The 22,249-nt window shown below is 50.6% G+C and overlaps 1 protein-coding gene across 32 annotated transcripts in view; it reads left to right on the forward strand.

Annotated features, from left to right (window-relative positions):
* Sema4d (semaphorin 4D) overlaps positions 1 to 22,249 on the forward strand; it is a 107,121-nt gene that overhangs the window by 82,214 nt on the left and 2,658 nt on the right. For 8 of the 32 annotated variants that reach the window (XM_087590386.1, XM_087590392.1, XM_087590390.1 and 5 more), the window contains 5 exons: positions 766 to 988; positions 2,215 to 2,330; positions 5,371 to 5,543; positions 5,616 to 5,659; positions 6,920 to 9,238. In XM_087590386.1, coding sequence (XP_087446512.1) covers positions 766 to 988; positions 2,215 to 2,330; positions 5,371 to 5,543; positions 5,616 to 5,659; positions 6,920 to 7,845 — 1,482 coding nt within the window. In that variant the 3' untranslated portion in view covers positions 7,846 to 9,238. 32 annotated transcript variants of the gene reach the window in all.

Raw genomic sequence — 22,249 nt, forward strand, 5'->3', positions numbered from 1 at the left:
TCATTTTCTGTTTCCCGCAGAGAAAACCTGTTTGTCAGCATAGCCTAGGCCGTCTCCTGAGCCTGCCTGTCAGCTGGATAATAGGAACCATATTCTTTCCTCCTAGAGACAGTAAATTTGTAAAGAAATTTCTAGGGTTGCTGAACGTTGTTGCCACACTGTGAGTGGGCATGGGGCAGGGTGGCGTTTGGATAGCACCCTGTCTGGCTCTTGAGGCTCTCCCAGGTCAGACCTCTCTGTGGGTGTCTAGCCTTGACCCCTGGTTATTCTTACCTGCGCGCTGTGTTCAATGAAACATGGAGAGAGGGGGCTGGGACAAAACAAAAAAAATCTTTCCAACCTTGTTTTCTTTCGTGCTACCTAGGTAGAATTTGGCTCTGTGTGTGTGTGTGTGTGTGTGTGTGTGTGTGTGTGTGTGTGTATGTGTGTGTGTGTGTGTGTGTGTGTGTGTGTGTAAAACAATATTTAACAAGCTTCCTTTGGCACACTTTCTTCTCGAGCTCTCTTCTCACAGAAAAGCTGCTAAATGCATGCTTTTTAATTTGAGAAGTTTGCTGAGTGTTTTCATTGACTACTAATTTCCTTCACCGACCCTGAGACAAGTATGTCACGTGACTGTGATTTAAAAATACAGCTCTTTGTTTCTGGGGAAGCCACCTTCGCCTGTTAGTCTTGGGAGAAGTGTGACTGGGGCCCTTCAGGGCTCTTCTTCTGTGCTCCGTTGATGCTAAGTGGGTGTGTCTCCACGGTGCTTTTACCCCACAGTGTATCGACAGTGAGGCCCGGGCAGCCAACTACACCAGCTCCTTGAATCTCCCAGACAAAACGCTGCAGTTTGTCAAAGACCACCCTTTGATGGACGACTCGGTGACGCCAATAGACAACAGGCCGAAACTGATCAAAAAAGATGTCAACTACACCCAGATAGTGGTAGACAGGACCCAGGCCCTGGATGGGACCTTCTACGACGTCATGTTCCTCAGCACAGGTGGGTTCCCGGGTGAGATTGGGAAATTCGCTTAGTCATTTGTGGGTAAGAGCTGGTCTCTCCAGGTGCAGGAAGGCTTGTGACAGGAGAAGAAGTTTCTGAGGCATCACAGCATCTGGAATTCTGAATCTCCGTGACTATCAGGCACCTCAGGGGCTGGTTACTAATGCAGGCTCCACACCATACCTGGGCTGGAGTGGAGTTAAATAGTCCCTGTTGTCCTGGGACCAGTGGGGTGGCCTGGTATTTCCGAATTGGTAGTGGGAGACTCCACCCCTACTGAGACTCCACCCCCTTCTGAGACTCCACCCCTTTCTGAGACTCCACCCCTACTGAGACTCCACCCACTACCGAGACTCCACCCCCTTCTGAGACTGCTCCCTTCTGGGAGCCAGGGTCCGTCCCGCCCTTAACTGCCTTTGGAAGCACAAATCTCGGACAAGTCTTCTGGGATGGTGATGGAGAGCTGGAGCTTGGCAGATGCTAGAGCCCCAGGGGCTACCCTTAGAGCTTCCCAGGTGGCTTGAACACTTTGCCCTCGCTTGCCTGGCTGGGCCCTAACCTCCCCAGTGGAGTGCAACAGCCACCTTACACCGAGTGTGGCTCAGGTGTCAGGGTGTGATCCTGTTGATGAAGGTCATTGGACTCCACCATGGGACAGAGCTGTCCTCTTTTGAGTGAGCGCCCCATTGAGGGGGTGACTTTGAGCGTGAGTGGTCGCCTTCAAGGCTGGAGTCTCTGCTGGTTTCATTTCTGTTGCCGGGCAAAATTAAAACGCCCCGACAGAAGCACACCTAGGGGAAGAGGGTTTATTTGCCTTTTATGTTGGGTATCGTCTGTCATTTTGAGGGAGTCAGGGCAGGAACTTAAGCAGCGAGTCACGTCATATTTGTAGTCTAGAGCACAGAGAAATGAATGGACCCTCGTTGTCCGCTTGCTGTGTCGCTTGCTGGGATACCTCTGCCTAGCTAGCCAGCTCTCTTCACTTAACATTGTCCACGGGATGGTGCCTTCCACAGTGGGCCAGGCCTTCCCACGTCCGTCGACAATCAAGACAGTCCTCCACAGACCTTTCAGCAGACCAAACAGATCTAGGCCATTCCTCAGTGGAGGCTCTTTCCAGACGATTCCAGGTCGCACTAAGTTGTCACTTAAAACTAACCAAGGTGGCGCCCTTGGCATTTCCCTCTAGGACCTCCTTGCTCACCTGTGTTTTGACCTTGCAGACCGGGGCGCTCTGCATAAAGCTGTCATCCTTGCAAAAGAGGTACACGTGGTTGAGGAGACCCAACTCTTCCAGGACTTCGAACCGGTCCTGTCTCTGCTGCTATCATCAAAGAAGGTAATGTGGTCTGAGGGGCAGGTCCAGGCGCTTGTCTCCCTCGGGAGCTTCTCTGTGACTAGGACTAGATAGGATGGTCTCTCAAGGCTTGGCAGCCTCTGGTCTTCCTGGCCCGGGTGAGCTGACCTTTAGACTCTCAGCAGTCTTCCATGGGATCTGAGGCCTGGGAGGAGGACGGTAGAGCCAGGGAGGTTGATGTGCTAAGCCCCTAGAGCTTTTAGGAGGTCACTAACCTGGGAAAATGTCTTTGTGCCGTGAACTTGAAAGAATGCAGACTGTGCTGCTGGGACAGGACACTCATTTTTAAGGAGAAATAGCAGGTCACCCTCTAGAGCTCCCATTGCCACACCATCCTGTGTATCCAGCTGCCTTTGCAGAGGCCTCAGTCATGGTCGCTTGGCTCTGCACTGTGGCTCCCACAAAGCCATGGAAACACATAGATGACCAAACCTGCCCTTGAACCCTTGAAGCCAAGCTCTGCGTCACCTGAGGTTTTCATAAGAAGCTTCAGCCAGGTAGTGGTAGTGCACACCTTTGATCCTGGCACTCGGGAGGCAGAGACAGGTAGATCTCTGTGAGTTCAAGGCCAGCCTGGTCTTCATAGTGTGTTCCAGGCCAGCCAGAACGATGTAGGGAGACCCTGTCTTCAAACAACAACAACAACAACAGCAAATTAACTAATTAAATATTTTTTAAACCCCTGAATGGAGCACAGTGGTTCTTCATACCTATAGTTTCAGACCTTAGAACATGGAAGATCAAGAGTTCAAGGCTAGTCTTAGCCACATCACAAAATCAAGGCAAACCTGAACTAAGTGAAACCCCATTGCAAAAGTCAAGTGATACACAAAAGTCCTTTAGGTGGTGGAGTCTATAGAAAAGGCCCAGGGGCTGGGTTTGGTTCACTGGCTGGAACTTGTTTCTTATCCACTGGCCTTGGGAAGGCCTGGACACCACATTTTACGTCTAGGATAGAACAGTGAGATTCAGAATGTGGGCTGTCTCCCAGTCCTGATTATGCTATGCTGCCATGTGACCCTGGGCGTCACTGTGTGATCCTCATAAGGTGGTCTCTCTGTGTGTAAGCTTCTCATTAATGTGACTGTGAGCATGTGAGCCTCCTGGGTGCTAAGGACGGGCTTTGAGCAGCACTGAACCCAGGGACAACTAGGAGCAGGATCAGCGGCCACCTGCCCTGCTTCATAGCTGCTGGCCAGAGGTGCTCCCCTCTCCTTGCTAGGACTGTGCTGTAACCCACTGAACAGATGGGTCCAGGGACACACTTATGGCTTCAAGTGTCTCTGATGCCTGCCTCTGGGACACTGCTGAACTCTGTGGCCTGGTGTTACCTTTCCCTGTGGACTGCACATCTGTGGGCTCCATGTCTGCTGTTCAGTTCTCTTTAGGTAGATGGCCACGGCAGATACCCAGGGCCCATCAGTCTCACCCGTGTGCTGGCCTCCTGCCAGCGCCAGGTACGGTGCTGACCTTGGCCTTGCAACCACATGGTACGCTCCTGTCCTGGAAGTCAGAGCCTTGTATGTGCTAAGCTCTGTGTGGTTACACACGGTGGTGGGGGTGGTATGTGTGTGGAGGGAATGGCCTATTTTTGCGGCTCTGTGCTCACAAATGCAGGCAAATGGGAAATCAAACGGCAGTGTCTCTTGCTGGGTTAAGCTTGATGGCCTTCCGTTTGTTCTTTGCACGACGTTGATAGACGTGGTCACATTGGCCTGCCGGATTCAGAGATGAATGATAAGGAAGTGTCCTTAGCACAGGTACCTACTGTCTGTCACAAGACAAGGCTGGCATTTAAAGGCTCTGCCCTGTGGCTTCCAGCTGCAGTGCTGCGTCACCTACAGAGAGTCCAGGAGAGCAGTGGGGGATGTCAAATTAGGAGTGGGAAGCAGCTGAAGAGGTCTGTTACATGGGTTTTCTCAAGACACAAATGAAAGTCTCTTTACCCCAGGCAGGGCACTGAGGACAGACCAGTCCAGCTCAGCGAGCCAGTGAGTTATGGGGGAGTTAGCTACAGAGGAAGAGGGAGGGTTGATTTACAAGCCCGTGGGTGACTCAGAGGCAGCTGCATGGACAGCCTACCCCAGCATAAGTGACATTCACAAAAGCTGCAGCGAAGGAACTCCCTGCACGACTGGTAGGCAGCTCGGCAGGACAGAGCCTCGTCTCTGACAGCACTTGTGTATTGCTTATATAGCCCTGACGGAGCGGGAGCTTGTGAATCTTATTACTTGTCAGGCTTCCTAGATTTCCTTTACTGAGAGTCTTGTGAGCCTCCCTCCGCCCTCCGGGAGGACACGTTTCAGTTGGGCAGAAACAGGAACAGAGTTGTCTTTTCTCGAAAGAGAAGCTACTTCGGGAGGGACTGCAGTACGCCCCGCCACAGGTCTAGCCCCAGATATGGAAGGGTGGCATCAGATCTGCAATTCCTTGGGTGGTGTTTGAACCCTCCTGGGGTACAGGACACCCTATATTTCCATACGAGATTTCTGTCTTAGTGTGCTTTTTTTTCTGTTGCCATGATAAACCACTCTGACCAAAAGCAGCTTGGAGAGGAAAACGTCTGTTTCGGCTCAAACATCCAGGTTGTAGTCTGTCGTTGAGGGAAGCCAGGGCAGGACCAGAGACCATGGAGGAAAATGGCTTATTGGCCAGCCCTCCTGGCTCCTGCTTAGCTACTGTTTTACAAAGTCTAGGACTATCTGGGAGCCATCACCCACAGCAGGCTGAACCCACCTACCATTACCTAGCAAATAAGAAAATGCCCCACGGACAGGTCCTGGGTTGATCTGATGTAGGCAATTCCTCAGCCGCAGTTCTCTGCCCCGCAAGCGTGTCAAGGTGACAATGAAAACTAATTTCAGGACACTGTCGTTTAGGTCTTGGTAGTCAGGCCTTGTGGCCTGTTCTGAGCCAGGGAGTCTTTTCCTCCCTGCAGTACTTGAACGCAATGTCTTCCCAGTCTCGGGACTTCCCAGTGCCCATGTCCTCCTTACACCTGCCGTCTGTCTCTCATGCACAGGGGAGGAAGTTTGTCTATGCTGGCTCCAACTCAGGAGTGGTCCAAGCTCCCCTGGCCTTCTGCGGAAAGCACAGTAGCTGTGAAGACTGTGTGCTAGCACGGGACCCCTACTGCGCCTGGAGCCCAGCCATCAAGGCCTGTGTTACCTTGCACCAGGCAGAGGGCTCTAGCAGGTATGAGTATGGTTAAGACTATGTGCGTGTGCCCGGTGCACAGGCTAGAGAGTAATGTGCGCTGTCTTTTAGGGGCTGGATTCAGGACATGAGTGGCGACACGTCCTCGTGCCTGGGTGAGTGGATCTCCTTTGTTTCCGCCCTTGGGTTGGCAAAGTTCCTGGGGCGTCAGTTCCGCGGTGTCCGGTATCCCTGTAGGACTCGTCTTCCTCCTCTCCAGACAGAAGTCAAGTGTCACGCAGCAGACCTGGTGGACCTGTGGTCTTTCTCTGTCCCTTTGGTTACAGAAAGAGGGCTCACAGCCACACGGGGTATATTGGTTCACGGGAAAGCATGCCCTGTCCCACACCAAGTTCTTCTGTTCCGCTTAGCGGGGCCCCGTAGACAAAACCCGAGCCTGCTAGGAATTGAGAAGGAAGGAGTCCTTGGGTATGGTTTGATAGCCCTAACCTAAAAACAGCACTCAGGAACAGTGGGGATCAGTGTCATGCTTCGAGGAGCAAAGTCTTACCCTAGAAAGTAGTATCTTGACGCTAGGGAGACAGCTCCATTGGTAGGATCTGAGTTCGATCCCCAGAACCCATGTAACAACTGGGCATTGGTGGTCCATGCTTGTGATCCCAGCCCTAACGAGGGTGAGGCAGGTGGGTCCCTGGAGCTGCTGGCCTCACACAGCCTAGTTGGCTAGACAAGTACCAGAAAAAGACAAAGTGGGGTGGAGGTGGGGAAAACTGCTACCTGAGGGTGACACTTGGTAGATTTCTGGCCTCTTTCTATATAAACACACACTTGGCATCAGATTGCTTTCAGGCTCTCTGTGTAAGGTGACACAAATGACAAAGAATTCATGTTGAGACTTCGGCCCCCTTCCAAAGATAGTCGTCTTGTTTTCTACGTGCAAATATTCCCAAACCCAAAGCGTTTCCCATCTCCCGTATTTCAGACAACAGACACAGTTGTGATTAGTTCTGGTGTCCTCTTGGGGGAGGGGGCAACCTTGCTGATGGCTAGCTGTCAGGGAATAGCTGTCCCTGGTTGCTAGCTGGCCTGCTTCATCCATTAGCAGAAGTGTTTGTCAGCTGACTGGGTGTAGGTGGGGCTGCTGAGAATGCCCAGTCCCTCAGTCTGCTGAGTTCTCTCCAGGGCCAGGGTGAGACTAGAATTTCTCTGAGCTGTCACCAGTTTGTTCACTGTGGTGGGGTTGGAGCTGCTGTAGGGTCACGGATGTCTTTACCATGGTCCTGAAGATGGCACCTGGCCTCCAGTGGGCAGACGTCTCGTGCCGCCGTCCCGTGGGTATTAACCTGTTTTTTGAAAGCAGTTGAGCGATCAGGTGGACGTGTGTGACGGTGAGCACATTTATTTTGATGTTCCAGATAAGAGTAAAGAAAGTTTCCATCAGCATTTTTTCAAGCACGGCGGCACAGCAGAACTCAAGTGTTTCCAAAAGTCCAACCTGGCCCGGGTGGTGTGGAAGTTCCAGAACGGCGAGTTGAAGGCTGTGAGTCCCAAGTATGGCTTTGTGGGCAGGAAGCACCTGCTCATCTTTAACCTGTCAGACGGAGACAGCGGTGTGTACCAGTGCCTGTCAGAGGAAAGGGTCAGGAATAAAACGGTCTCCCAGCTGCTCGCCAAGCACATCCTGGAAGTGAAAATGGTAGCTCGGATCCCCCCATCACCTACCTCACAGACTGCTCAGACAGAAGGTAGTAGGATCACATCCAAAATGCCTGTGGCGTCTACCCAGGGGTCCTCTCCCCCTACCCCGGCTCTGTGGGCAACCTCCCCCAGGGCTGCCACCCTACCTCCCAAGTCCTCCTCCACCGGCACATCCTGTGAACCAAAAATGGTCATCAACACGGTCCCACAGCTCCACTCGGAGAAGACAGTGTATCTCAAGTCCAGTGACAACCGCCTGCTCATGTCTCTCCTCCTCTTCCTCTTTGTCCTCTTCCTCTGCCTCTTTTCCTACAACTGCTACAAGGGCTACCTGCCCGGACAGTGCTTAAAGTTCCGCTCAGCCCTGCTGCTCGCAAAGAAAAAACCTAAGTCAGAGTTCTCTGACCTGGAGCAGAGTGTGAAGGAGACGCTGGTAGAACCTGGGAGCTTCTCGCAGCAGAACGGCGACCAGCCCAAGCCAGCCTTGGATACCGGCTATGAAACCGAGCAGGACACTATCACCAGCAAGGTCCCCACCGATCGAGAGGACTCGCAACGTATCGACGAGCTCTCCGCCAGGGACAAACCGTTTGATGTCAAGTGTGAACTCAAGTTTGCAGACTCGGATGCCGACGGGGACTGAGGCCAGTGTGTCCCAGCCCGTGCCCCTCCGTCTTCGTGGAGAGTGTTGTGTTGAACCTATTCAGTAGCCGAGTCTTGTCACTGTGCACCAGCCTCAGTCTTTTGTCCCTTTCTCTCTTGGGTTGAGCCTGTGACTTGTCCCCTTTGTCCTTTTGGGAAACAAGTATCTATTCAAGCCTCAAGTCCCGGCAGTTGTTGGAGCGCTTACTACACACCTGAGCCCTTTGTGTCCTGGGGGAGAGATGGCCACCTCCGTGGGCTGAGAAGAACCACCCCTTCCTCTTCCGCTCCTCGAAGCAGCCACTGAGAGATAATTTAATTCCAGATTGGAAATGACCTTTTTGGTTTATCAGATTGGTAACTTAATCTCCTGCCATCCGGGTGGCACGGACGTTTTTCTTTCACTTCGTTATTTTTTTTAGGATTTGCGCTCCTACTGTGTTGATGTCTTAGGTCATTTTTTTTTTTTTAAGTTACCAGAGGAGATGTTTTGATATTCATGAGAAGAAGAACATTTTCTAGATTTTTTTTTTTTTGGTTACATATTGAGATAAAATATGCCTCTGTTGCTTAAGATTCTCAGGGATAGACGTGATTTTTGCTAATTTCTTTCCTGCTGTTCGGAACGTAGGCCTAAAACTGTCTCTTGAGCTCACACACTCACCCTTTCCTTTTGGTGGGTTTTTTTTTTTTTTTGTTTTGTTTTATTAATCTTACTCATTTCGAAGGATTTTCTTTATGAGCTTTTGTTTTGTTTTTGTTTTGTTTTTTTGTTTTTCTCTTTTTCCTGCCGTACATCATCTACGAGGTGCGTTTTGAGTGAGGGCAGATGGCCCAGTGGCTTCGGGTGGCCCAGTGGCTGTGGGTGGCAGTTGAGCTGGTCCTGTGAGGGGAGGAGGGCTTAGACGCCACGGCCCTGCTGCTTCTCGGCACCTCCTGTCCCGATGGGTGGCGTCTTCATGAGGATTACATCCTGTCTCTGCTGGCTTCCATCTCGCACCTCTGCCCTTGGACTTCCACCTTGACTGTCCACAAAAGACAGAAATGGGCTGGCTAGTTGGGCTCCCGGCCTCGGACGGTGGCCGCAACGTCCCGTGTGGGCGGCTGCCGCTGCAGCCTGACTCCTGCCGGTGTCTTTCAGGATGTGAACGGGTGGTACGAATCTTGACATTTGTTTCTCACTTCCTGTGTATGAAACGACACTCATTCCATGTAGAGGGTGACGGACTCTGGATCCCCCCCCTTGTCGTGTAGACACTCATCTTCAGCGTGACCTGGTCCTGCCATTCGGTGTAAACATTTGTGTTTATAAGATTTACTTTGTTTTTATTTTTCTACTTGGAACTGTACATATTTGAAAAAGTACCCAAATAAACCAGAAGCTTTATCGTTGACTGGGCGCAGCCTTGCCTAAGTAGAGGCTGTGTGGGTCCTGCTGTCCTCTGTGATGGCCCTGGCTGGGGGAGTGGTCCTGGGATCTTGTCTTTTCTCATCTCATGCGTCCAGTTTCTTGCTTTACCTTCTCCTTCGTGGGAATGGTTCTGATGACTTCTTCCTCAGTGCCTTCTTTTCTGTCCTCTGTCTCACAGCCTCATCTCCTAAGTCCTTCCCTCCTCCTGGCTCCTCTCTGTCCTGTCTGGGCCCTGACTCATCTTCTCCCAGAAGCCCTTGGCCGGCCTTGGCCTCAGGGCCCAACAGCCGTAAGCAGGTCGCCTTGCTGCCACCCTTCTTGAGTGACCAGGCACAGCGGGTGCAGGCGCTGGGGACCTTCTACCTCTTCTGCCAGGCCACAGGTGAGTGAGTTGAGGGCCTGAGTGTCCATGGCTGTCTCCTCGCTCTGCCCTTAACAGGTTCAGTTGTCCGTGCTTTCAGCCCCATGGATTCCGGGATAAACTGTCAACAGCGTGAGGCTGTTGCTAGAGTTACTGCAGGGGCCAGCATCTTGCCATAAAGGTACAGGTGTTGGATCTTCTGAGCTTGTAGGCTGCTGTGCTGTAGAAGCAACTATAGATGTAGCATGGGCACTGTTGTATGTCAGAAAACTGGAGTACAGGACAGGAGAGAGCCAGGTGAGAGCACAACTTTCTAACCTGGGTTATGGAGGGAATTCAAGGCCAGCCTGGGCAATTTAGCCAGACCCTGTCTTGGAATTATAAAGTAGGAATAGGGATATATCCAGTGGTAGAATGCATGATTAGCAAAGTACAAGGTGCCAGTCGTGGCATAAGTAAATTCATAAATAAGGCATAAAACCCATAAGGTGGGGGCTTTCTCCCTATGCTATAGAAATACTACATAAGGACATGTACTCTTGAAAGATGCCCAGAGGGGCTAGAGAGATGGGTCAGTGAATAAGAGCACTGACTGCTCTTCAGAGGTCCCGAGTTCAAATCCCAGCAACCTCGTGACGGCTCACAACCATCTGTAATAAGATGTGATGCCCTCTTCTGGTGTGTCTGAGAGATGCCCAGAGCCCCCATCTTTACCCGTGGGCTTTTGGCCTTTGTACAGAAGTGAGGAATAGAGTTGATTTCAAGGAAGAACAAATCCGGTTCATCTTAAAATTGCTTTTGTATTATCAAAGCCATGGAGAACTGTGCTCTGTGTTTGGTTAAATTAGCTCCAGGATCCCAGGGGCCTAAGTTCTCTGCTGTGACTGCAACATGCCGTTGGCAGCTGGTGACCCCGGGAAGGCTGTGGAGGGTGGACAGAGGTTGCTGTGGACCTGTGTACCATGACGTGTCACCAGTGAATACATGCCACTGATTGCCTTTCTGAGTTGGGTACCCAGGCTGCTGCCCCTGGACACCTGAGTTTCAGCCTCCCTCCCCAAGTTTCTGGGTCTCCTGGTGTGTGTCACCGTGCCCGGTGGTCCCCTGGTCTCGTGCTGTGGACCAGGCCTTCATGTAGACACCTGTCTGTCCTTCATATTTTAAGATGAACCATTTAATTATTTATGCCTGTGTTCACCGATGTGAGTGCGTAAAGGTGCAGAAGAGATGCCCTGAAGCCAGTCACACGTGGTTGTACATCACCTGGTGTAGATGCTGAGGGCGGAACCTGGGTCCTCTGCAAGGGAAAGCAGGGCTCTCAACTGCTGAGCCATCTCTCCAGCCCTTTCTCGAGTCTTTTAGCCTCAGGCAGTCGAGAGAAAATCCCATGTCTTTTAAGGGGTAAGCCATCACATTTGGGGGAGTGTTTTCAGGTCTCCGGTACTATTAGCCAGGCTTTCTTTCACAGGCACGGGTCCTCTGCTGTGGGAGAGAGTGAATGACTGGGCTTTCCTTAAGGAAGATAAGACATCGTTGTTAAATGCACAGAAAGTACAACATCAGGCATTTCAGCATGGGGGAATTTGAAGCAGGGAGTTTTTTGCTAAGGCGATGGAGAGCCTAGGGGTGATACCAGCATGGGTGGTAGCGAAATAAAACGGAACTCACCCTTGCCAAGCCTCTGAGCCTGCACAACCTTCGTCTACCCTTGCCTGCAGTGCTAGGTACCCTGACACTCATGAGAGGTACCGTGGGAGGCAGGAGATGTGTTCTTTGAACTTCTTCATGACCTAAGGGAACACTGGAAGCCAGGGCCTGAGGAGCCATGGCTGGGGACTGTGGTGACCAGAAGTACACAGCGTGTGAGTGGGAACTGAAGTGGGAGGAGTATCTTCCTTTCCCAGCCCCTCAGAATGGATTGAGCACAGGCTGGGGAGACAGTGATTAAAGTACTTGCTGTAAGAGTGTAAGGATGGGGTTCTCATCCCTAAACCCCATGAAGTCCTGGGTAGGCTTGGTAATTCAAACCTTAGAAAGTGGAGATTGGATCCCCAGAGCATGCTGGCCAGCAAGACTAGCCATTTAGCAGTGCTCTGGGTTTGATTGACAGACCCTGTCTCTATGATTCTGATAGCCTCAGGCTTTTGCATGCATGTACACACAAGTGCACACATATACAGTGTCTGCCTTTGTATGCATGTACACACAAGTGCACACATATACAGTGTCTGCCTTTGCATGCATCTACACACAAGTGTGCACACACACACACACACACACACACACACACACACACACACACATACACAGTCTGTGTCTTGAGCTGGCGTGGGACCAAATCCCCTCTCTTGCCCTCTTTTCTCTTGTCTTTTTTTCCACAAACATTTGACCACATCTGGCCTTTCTTTCTGTCCTGCCCTCCACCATAGTACGGCACCTTAAGGAAAGGCTTGGTGATGTGCACTGCTGGTTATGTCTGGGCAGCCTTTGGTGGTGTGGACCTGTAGGGGCCTCTGCTGGCCCTGTGGCTTTGAACTAAACTCCCTGTAAGTTCTGTCTGAAGTCTCATGTCTCTGCTAAGGAGGCAAAGGCAGCTGTCCCAGGTGAGACCATAGTTGGCTCTCCTAACCAAACCACAGTCCATCCTACATGCCTGGGGTGGGGCATAGCAGGGCAAGGCAGGACAAGTTGGGAGCCTTGACCTGGATTTTTCTTTCTCCTAAAACAGCTGTTTGTATGATTGCCGTAAGTGGCTTGGGGCTGACTGATTAAAGGCCTAGCAAGCTGTTTTTAGAACACGAGACTTAAAGAGAGGGTGAACAGGGACTCTTCAGTTCCTTGGTGTGTGTCCTGGTGCCCACTCTGGCTCTGCTGGTGACACTGAGCTATCTTGGGGAGTCTCACCCCTCCAGAGGGTTGATGAGAGGTCAAGTAGACAGCAAGGCTTTTACTTGGGACTGGTTTGCCCACTCCGGCTCCCACCCAGGGCCTCTATGTCATCTGGGTTGGATGACTGTTTTCACAGGGTATGTATGAGGCAGTTCAGACACCCTGCTCTCTGCATACCCAAGTGAGAGGACCAGGGCATGTAGCATCAGGAGACACAAGAGCTGCCCCAAGCATGGCTCCGGGGAAAGTCAGGCTGCCCACAGCCTAGAGATTGCAGGAACTCTCTTTTAGTGCCAGGAAAAGCAGCAGAATCTCAGGCACTGCCTTCCTTAAGTCTTTGTGCCCGAGTCTGCAGGCCAGCACTGAGGTCCTGGCACACCCGGCCAGGTGCGTGGGGACTGGAGCCGCTGCACTGTCTGACCTTAACTGAAGGTGCTTCCCAGGGGTCCTGACATCACTGGTAGGTTCACAATTATTCTCTCCGGCTGCCATGGGTTAGCATGTATACAGCGCACACCACACTACACATCATCACACATAGGCCATGCCCCACACACCACATCACATACACTACATCACACCCCACATATGCAGTACCACACACGCAAATAAACCAGGCACCACACATAACCCCCTCATGATCTCCACTACACACACCACGTACACATCACACATACCTCCCAACACCACACATACAACTACCCTCTGCACACATGACACATATACCACACTTCACACATAACACCCAGTACCACACGCCACACGCCACATACATCACATCTTACATGCCACACCCCACACACACCATGACACATCATACACCACCCATACCACATCCTAACATACATGCTTCCTATGTGTACCACATGGACCATATTACAATACATGTATACACTATATACTCAGTCCCTAAACACTACACACATCACACAAACCCCATATGTATCACACAGCACACTTAACAAATGGCACACACACACACACACACACCACATAGCACACAGCAACACCACATCTTACCTACGCCAAATACCTACACAAGTCACACAGGCTACACCATAAATGTACCACTCAGTACCATGTGCATGCAAACCTTACAAATGTAAGACGCTTGGTTGAGGTTCTTTACTCACAGCATAAGCAAATTGCCTTTGCCAAGCGAGGTTCCAGGCCAAGCACCCGTACATTCCCCAGTCCCCTCAGTTGGCTCGTTTCGGGTATGGATTTGGGGCCCCTTAAGAGAGCTGAGGAAATGGGGTGGTGGGAACTATGAAAGCTGCTTCCTCTCCGGGGCCTCCTCGGGTCTGGGCAGCTTCAGGCTCTGGGCTCACAGAGATTTTTGGGGCCCCTCTCTCCCACTTGCTGATGAACACTCATGGAGGCCTCTCTGGATGCCTAGGTGGGTGGGGCTGGAGAAAGTAGAGTCCTTGGTACCTCCCTTTCTCAAGGAGGGCAAGGGCACAGAAAATGGTTTCCCATATCCATGACCTTTAAGAGCATCCTCAGCCACTGGGCCTTTTCCTGGTTCTGGACTTTCAGGGGGTGGGAGTGTTAGAGATCACATGACCCTTATCGTGAGACTCAGGCTGGATGCCTTGTAACGTTTCCTGGAGTATGCCGTGAGGTCTAGGCTGCCTGCTGCTTCAGTTGACTGGTCCATCCTTAACGCAGACGAGATGTCGGCCAGCCAAGGGCATCAGACACGTCCTTGAGCAGGCAGTATCTTTGGTTCCCCAGAGTCCAGAGCCCAGCTTCCTCATTCTGAGGGCTCACTTCATTCCGCAGCCCGAGGAAGCCATTGGTGGCTAAATCATCATCTCTCAAGACCACTGGGTGCAGTCCCCATTACCTGCATGATGAGGTGTCTGGGAACAGGGACAGGGAGAGGGCTTCAAGCTTAAGCCTCCCCTCACAGGTAACAGACGCTTGTACTTGATCTAAATTCCAGGCTGGCAAGGGCCAAATGAGATGCCATGTGGGCTAGCAGCAGGCTGGACTAATGGCATGTGACCGCTGCTGGGGAAGCTCATGATCTGAGGCTCCAGTATGAGAGAAGCTCCTAGGGGAAAAAATTATGCTTAAAGTTCTGCCTGGTTCTAGACTGCTAATCTCTCTTGGGTGAAACGGAATGGCAGAGTAGGACCCTGAGGCTGAGGCAAGCTTTGAAAGAGCCCTTGGGGTCAGAGTGCAGGCTTTTGGGAAGTGCCCAGCCCATGGGAAGAGGTGGGTCAGAATCCTTCCTGGGACTATTAGTAGCCATTGACTTGATGTCGGGAAGAACCTGTGTGTGTGTGTGTGTGTGTGTGTGTGTGTGTGTGTGTGTGTGTGTGTGTGTGAAGTTAGTGGCCAAATACCTGACAAGGCAACTTAAGGGGAGGTTTTAATTGTGGTTCACAGTATGAGTCCACGAGGAACGCAGCAGAAGCATGCTCCTGTAGTCAGGGAGCAATGGTGCAAGTTGGTGATCAGCTTATGGTTTGACACCCCTACCCCAGGGCGGGGCATCACTGTGTAGCCTTGGCCAGCTTGGAACTATGTTCCACTTCCCAGAATCCCTCCTGACTCTACTTCCTGAATGGTGGGATTAAAGGTGTGTGCCACCTCGGCCAACTTCCCAGGCATGCCTAAGGACACATCTCCTAGATGACTTTAGATCCTGTCAAATGGACAATGTCACATGAAGATATTCGAGGCCGGCAGCACAAGACAGAAACAACTGTTAGCTTCAGTGAACTCCTAACTGGGACGTGGAAAGAACTCTGGGAACCCTGTGGGTGGGATATGCCTGGGCAGCTGTGACACCTAGGTCCAGTTCTGGGGCCACCACCCAGTGCCAGAGGGCACAGCACTGAGGGGTGGCACTGCCCACTGCTTTTAACGCTCCTTTTCCCTCTCTTTGATTCCCGCAATCAGAAGGAACTGGATAGTTAAAGAACCAACAGAGAGTAAGTACCTCTTCACCTCTTTCATGGCTGACAGTTGTGGCACTTTTAACTTTACAGGCACTGTGGTGTGGGGTTTGTGGCCAGTGTGGCCTACATGTTTCTACCTCGCACCACAAACTTGATCTCTCAGGAGCTTTGCAGTTGAAGGTTCCTGTTCATGGGATTTGGGGATTGGCTCCAACTCAAGCCAAGTAGATTCCCTGCCGGAGGGTTTGGTGATGAGACTTCCTCCAGTCCTCTGTGTTCGCGACTGGAGTTAGTGTCCCACGTTCATTCTTTGGTTGTAACACCTCAAGCATAAGTTCTTCCACTTGGATTGTAGGTTGATGCTCGCCTGCAGAGGAATGGCTAATGCAATATGGTTCCATGAGAAGGCACTGAGTACTATGCAGAAGGAAGTGCTTGGCCCTAAGATCTGCAGCTAACACCCAGGATCCTACCCGCTAGGAATCCAAATCCACAAAGCTACACCTGTCCTGGACCTATACAGGCTCCATCGTGCCATTGTTCCCTAGTCAAACTGTTTCACAACTATTTAAGTAGTGTCTGCGTAGTATTAGGTATTCTAAAAAATCTAGAAATGATTCAAAGTCTTCAGGAGGAGGTACATGTAGGTTTTCTGCAAACATATCTTTCGATGTCCTCAGGGATCTAGAACTGAGGCCCTGAACATACTAAGAGATGACTCCCATTGTGCTCCCCAGTTGATGGACATCTGTACTCGGATGTGCATGCGTACGCATGTAGGTGTGTTCGTGGATGCTTGTAAGTACATGGAGGTGTCAGTGGCCAGAATTGAAAACACTTGAGTAGAAAGCAAATTGTAGAATTTCATTTTAAGTCTACAGGTCTTGTCTGTTGGTCTGCAGCCAGATGGGTAGCCACGGATGCTTCTGGAGCACCTTTGGAATGTCCGTCAGAGACTGACACACTCCTGGCCTTGAGGACGTTTGCTTTTTAATTTTTAAAATTTATTTATCTGTTTAGAGACAGAACCTTAGAATGGATCCCTGGCTAGCCTGGAATTAGGGCATATATATCTATCTATCTCAGGTTGGCCTTGAACTTATGGTCAACCCTCCGTCTCTGCCTCCTGAGTACTGGGCCTATAAGACAGGTGTGCTTCACCACACCCAGCTCAGTCCTTCTCAATGGCTTTTTTAATTATAAAAGTAACATTTGTATTTTTTATTAATAAGATCTTGGAAACATAAATTAAAAATTCAAGGGGCTGGAGAGAGGGTGCAGCAGTGATTAAGAGCATTTGGTTTTGGAAAGGACATGGGTTTGATTCCCAGCACCCACATGGTGGCTCACACTGACTGAGCTCCAGTTCCAGTGGATCCAATGCTGCCTCCTCAGGCACTCCATGTTTGTGGTACATTGATAACATGCCAGCAAAACACCATACACACAAAATAAAGCCAATCCCCAGGCTGCGGAGGTATTTCAGTGGGCAAAGCACTTGCTGTGAGGCATGGGGACCGGACGTTTGGTCCCAGCATGCACCTCATGTCTGGCAGGCAGTTCCAATAGACCACCTATAATCCCAGTGCTCCAGAGGTGGGAAAGGGAGATCATGGAGCCAGTTTAGCTGATCCAATGAGATCATGGTTTAGTTGAGACCCTGCTTCTATTTCTAGTGACAAGCAATAGAGGAAGACACTTGATTGACATCAACCTTCAACCCCCACATATATGGGCACACCCTAGCACACCCTACATTCTGTTAACCCTCTGGAGCCCTGCCAAACACTGTGTACTACATGCTTTCCATTTCGTCTTTTTTGAAATCAGTTTTTCTCTGAGTGTTGTGACTGTCACTGTAGTGTCACTGTAGCCACTGTAGTGGCTTTCTACCACTTGTGTGCCCCCCCCCCCCCGGACATTTCCTAGTTGTGACTAACAGAAACAGCCTGTGGCCCTCTAGTTGCATTACTGCCTTGGATTCATCCCTGGGATTGTCCGGTTGTGGGTGTACTTGGTCCAGCTTGAGAGGAAAGCTTGTGACAACACAAGTAATTGATGAGGGGACCAGATGAAGATGGACAGATGCCAAGGTTGGTGAAGTGAGGAGACTTCATGACTAAAGTAATGAACTAAAAATCTCTCCAAAAGTCCAGTCTGAGGGGCTGGGATCCTGTTTGTATAATGATCACCTAGACTGCACGAAGCCCTAGGTTAGATCCTCAATACTTTGTCAACTTGTTCAGGGGTGCAGGCCTATGACCCCGGCATGTGGAAGGTGAAGGCATGGGGATCACAATCTCAAGGTCATCCTTCGCTACATAAAGATAAGGCTAGGGGGCGGGAGAGATGGCTCAGCGGTTAAGAGCACTGACTGCTCTTCCAGAGGTCCTGAGTTCAATTCCCAGCAACCACATGGTGGCTCACAACCGTCTGTAATGAGATCTGATGCCCTCCTCTGGTGTCTGAAAACAGCTACAGTGTACTTATGTATAATAAATAAACAATTCTTAAAAAAAAAAAAGATAAGGCTAGCTTGGGCTACACTGAGATCCTTTCTTAAAAAGAAAAAAATATATCTCCAACCCGTGATTAAGAGGTCCAAACTCCCTGCCTAGCACCATTCCTTCCCCAGGGTAAGTTTTCCCACCCTTGGCCACCCACACACTCTGGCCTCACAGCTGGGGACAATGCCAGGTGATTCTTAAGAGTTCCAGGTTCTCCTTTGGTTGTTGGGTTTTTTGTTTGTTTTTTTTTTGTTTGTTTTGTTTTTTCCTGCTCAGTGTTTGAGCCCCTGGTGGAGATTGCTAGCTCCTTTCTCCCCTGATTGAGTGTCGCTCATCAAACCAGCCTTCCATTCCTGGCTGGGCTGGCATCAAGGGAACCTAAAGACCCATCCTCATGAGGTGTTCTGGTCAAGCAGGGGCTGCCCTTGGGGATTCGATGTGCTTTTGCCACGTTAGGTCAGGTGACCTCAGCTCATCAGGAGGAGGGAGGTTGAAGGAAATGTAGGCACCGTCAAGAACCAGCACCCTCAGCAAGAGATGCCCTTGTTCATGCTAGTGGGGTGCTCAACTGGACCCAGGCAGGTGTGTGTGTCTGTCTGTCCGTCCGTCAGTCCCTGGCTGGAGGGTCCTGGCCTACCCAGCTCAGCTTGGTATATCACATACCTGGCCACAGTAGCAGACGAAATGTAGCATAGCACCACTAGGCTGGTTTAAACCACCATTGGGCCATCTTCAGTCAAATCCCAGGTAGGGCCAGGGAGTGAAGCAGGGAGTTTAGCTGCTTTGTTTTGCCTTCTTCCTGGATGGAGTGCAGCCTGTCCTAGCGTGGCCTGAAGCGCTGTGGCTCTAGGATGAAGTCTGAGATCCAGACTACACATACTCATAAGTCAGCGCTAACAGGGTGGTGACCTGTTGCCATCACAACTGGTTTTGGCACTGTGACCAGAACTCAACCTTTCTTTACAATTCCCTAGAAATGAAAACCCCCCAGACACCCTATAAGGAATTAAGGATCTGAGGTTCGCTCTTCTAGTTTGGGTCACAGAATCTCTCTCTTCTGTTGGATGCCCCTGCTTTACCCACTTGCCAGGACCCTGTGTGTCAGACAAGTTGAGGTCCCCCACAGGGCCCCCTTGAATGGGATGTAGTGGAATTAGTGTGAATAGTGTGGTGGAAACAGGTGGCCTTAGTCTTCATCTATTTTTTTTTTTTTAAGACAGAGCCACACTATGCACAGAAATCCTCACAGAAATCCTCTTGCCTCTGCCTCCTGAGTGTTGGGATTAAAGGTATATGCCACCACACTTGGCTATTGTCTTTATCTTTTCAGTAATTACTGTAAAAACAAAAAACAAAAAAACCTCTAAGAACTGGGCATGGTGAAGTAATACACACATGGAATCCTGGCATTTGGAGGGTGGAGCCAGGGATCAAATATACCCTCAGAATGTGTACCACGCCTCCGGATACTTGCTGGGTACTTCACTGGGTAAGGGGTGTACAGTGCAACAAGGAACCAGGGGTTGAGGTCTTGTGTTCTCAAAGGCACAGGACATTCAAGTGTGTTCTGACTCAAGGCGCCTGGCATCAAGAGGCCTAAGAGGAGGTGAGGTCTAAGGGTGGGTGTGGCACTTTGTGGTTTAGCCCTTCCAGGAGAGACCTGGTACAGAGCTGGAAGCTGTCCTGTGTCACTGCTCATCTATTTGGGACCAGGATGGCCCTTCCTTCAGGCACCTCCCTTGAGTCTCGGGTAGAGATGTGGAGAGAGTCCATGTGCCCACAGGTCCAGCAGACATCCGCTTCATCTGGGAGAAGAACAGGCGTGTCCTGGAGACATGTGTACCTATGCAGACCCATGCGCTGCCTGATGGCAGGGCCCATGCCCTCAGCTGGCTTCGGGACACCATCCAAGAAACCACGGAATACAGCTGCTCTGTCCTCTCCTCAGCAGGGAACCAGACCTCAAAGGTTCACGTCACTGTGATGAGACATGGTAAGTGCAATCCATGCCAGCAGCGACCCTCCTAGGGCCGGTTGTCACTGTGTAGACAGTCTAAAGACACTGACGTGTAGCTTCAGTTTGAGGAGTAACCTATTTGCCTTGTGCTGGGGGAGACTTAGCTTTTCACTGTTATATAGTAGACTGATGTACACATGAGCACACAGGCACTACAAACACCCACACACAGCCGTATATATGCCGTATGTATGTATGCCTGCATATATACACACACACATACTGTGGATGTCATGTGATTACATGTACAGACCACTTACACCGCACACATACTGTATACTGCTTGCCTCCCACCTTCCTATATGGCGACCTAATTTATGTTACTACAAGAGGCTGGGAAGAGGAGGCTACTGATGAAGTGCTTACTGTGCCGGATGCATTTGATTCCCAGAGCCCAAGTAAACTGAGTACAGAGTTTGTGAGGCTCAATTAGTAAAGCCAAGTGAGTGACCTAGTTGGATCCGAGACCCATGTAGTAGAAACAGAGAACTGACACCAAGTTGTTCTGATTTCCACGCACAGGTGAACATGGGTGTGCACTTTTTCTTTTCTTTTTTTTTTTTCCGGAGCTGGGGACCGAACCTAGGGCCTTGTGCTTGCTAGGCAAGTGCTCTACCACTGAGCTAAATCCCCAACCCCGGGTGTGCACTTTCAATAGAAGAATGTAACAGTAAAGTCTGGGTGTGATGGTACATGGCTGTATTCCTATTGCGAGGGAGGTAGAAGCAGGCAGATCCCTGGGCTCACTGGCCTGATAGCCTAGCCCAGACAGCAGGCCCCAAGACACAGGCAGACCTTGTCTCACCAAACATGGGGGATGGCTCCTGGGAAATTACATCTGGGATTGATCTGACCTCCACTGTGCGTGCACGGGTACACACACCCCTTCCCTGTTCCACTTCCCATGTGGTGTACCTCTGCTGATTCCCAGTTGCAGGACACTCAGTTACCAAACACCCTGGCTTGTTATCACAACCTCAGCTGTCTCTCAGAGCCAAGGTGCCACTTTTGGATGGCTGTTTTGAAGCAGTCGCTCATGCTGCAGCCTAACTGGCTTTCCTGTGAAGCTCCCACCTCAGATTCCCGCGTGCTGGGACAGGATGCAGCATACCTGATTGGGGTCGCTTGTCACTTGGGGAGCAGAGTTCTGTCTTCATGTTGGACCAAGGGTCTGACTTCCTGGGTGTTCTTTTATTGAGTGGCTGGTTTTTATACAATGTCTTGAGGCATGTGTATGGAAGCAAACCTTTTGAAAGCTTGTATCCCTTGAGTGTTAGTTTGGTTGAGTACCCAGACTTCCTGACACCACTCTGGCACCTGAGGGCCCAGTTTGCTGGTGCTGGGCCCTTTACCTGAGACATTCCCCCACTTTTTTGAGAGTCTCACTATGTATCTGTCACTTGAGGCCTTTTTAAATTTTCTCTGGAAGCTTCTTTTCTCAAGCAGGGATAATTCAAAATGGCTTGGTCTTTGTACACTTTCCCACTGGCACATTAACTGAGTGCCCTTGCCCGCCTGTTCAGGGGCATTTTCTTGACTGTGTTCACTGTTCTCCACCTACTGTTCAGGATCTTTTCCAAGCTGTGAGAATTGAGCTGCTTCCGTAAGGCGATGTTTTCTTTCCTATCATCTCTTAACCTTTCTAGTTCCTCATGCATTTTTTCATCCTTACCTTCCAAACTATTGGTTCTTTTAGAAATGGAGTTTTTGGCTTTATTGCATTTTGCTGGCTTGCTGCTGCAAATCTTCTCTTTGCTTTACAGAATAGGAACAGTCCTCATTCTCCAAAATTTTCTTCTCTCCAAGTTGCCCTTTTCAAAGCATGGGATCTGGACCAAGTAGCATCGGCATGGCTTGGGGCTCACTGGGAAGCCAGTGGTCAGAACTACAGGGGTTCTGAGTCAGAACTACAGGGGTTCTGAGTCAGAACTGAGGCCCCTGCACATGTTGTGCACGGTGCTGATGGGACAGGCTGGGGCTCAGCTCTTCTCCGTGTGAGCTACAATCCCCGCCTTCTCTTGGCTCTTACAAAATGCAAGGTTTGTCTCCGCAGAGCTGGGACTCGGCATCAAAACCTAGCAGTAACCCAGACTTAGAATAGCTTAACAGGGCACTGCAAGGCTTAGTTGGGTTGAAAGAGGGCAGGGCTTCCTCCTTTCAGTGTTGAATGTCCACTTGAACTGTCTGCTGTGTACCCAATCCAGAGACCTTTTGTTCTACACTAAGGCAGAGGGAAAGTTGTCACTGGTAGGGCAGTCTTTGAAGCTGTACACACGTGACCGTGTTACTCCTCCCACTCCCCATATCT

Source organism: Rattus norvegicus, chromosome 17, assembly GCF_021556685.1.
Source record: "Rattus norvegicus strain SHRSP/BbbUtx chromosome 17, alternate assembly SHRSP_T2T, whole genome shotgun sequence".
In the NCBI taxonomy this organism is placed as follows: domain Eukaryota; kingdom Metazoa; phylum Chordata; class Mammalia; order Rodentia; family Muridae; genus Rattus; species Rattus norvegicus.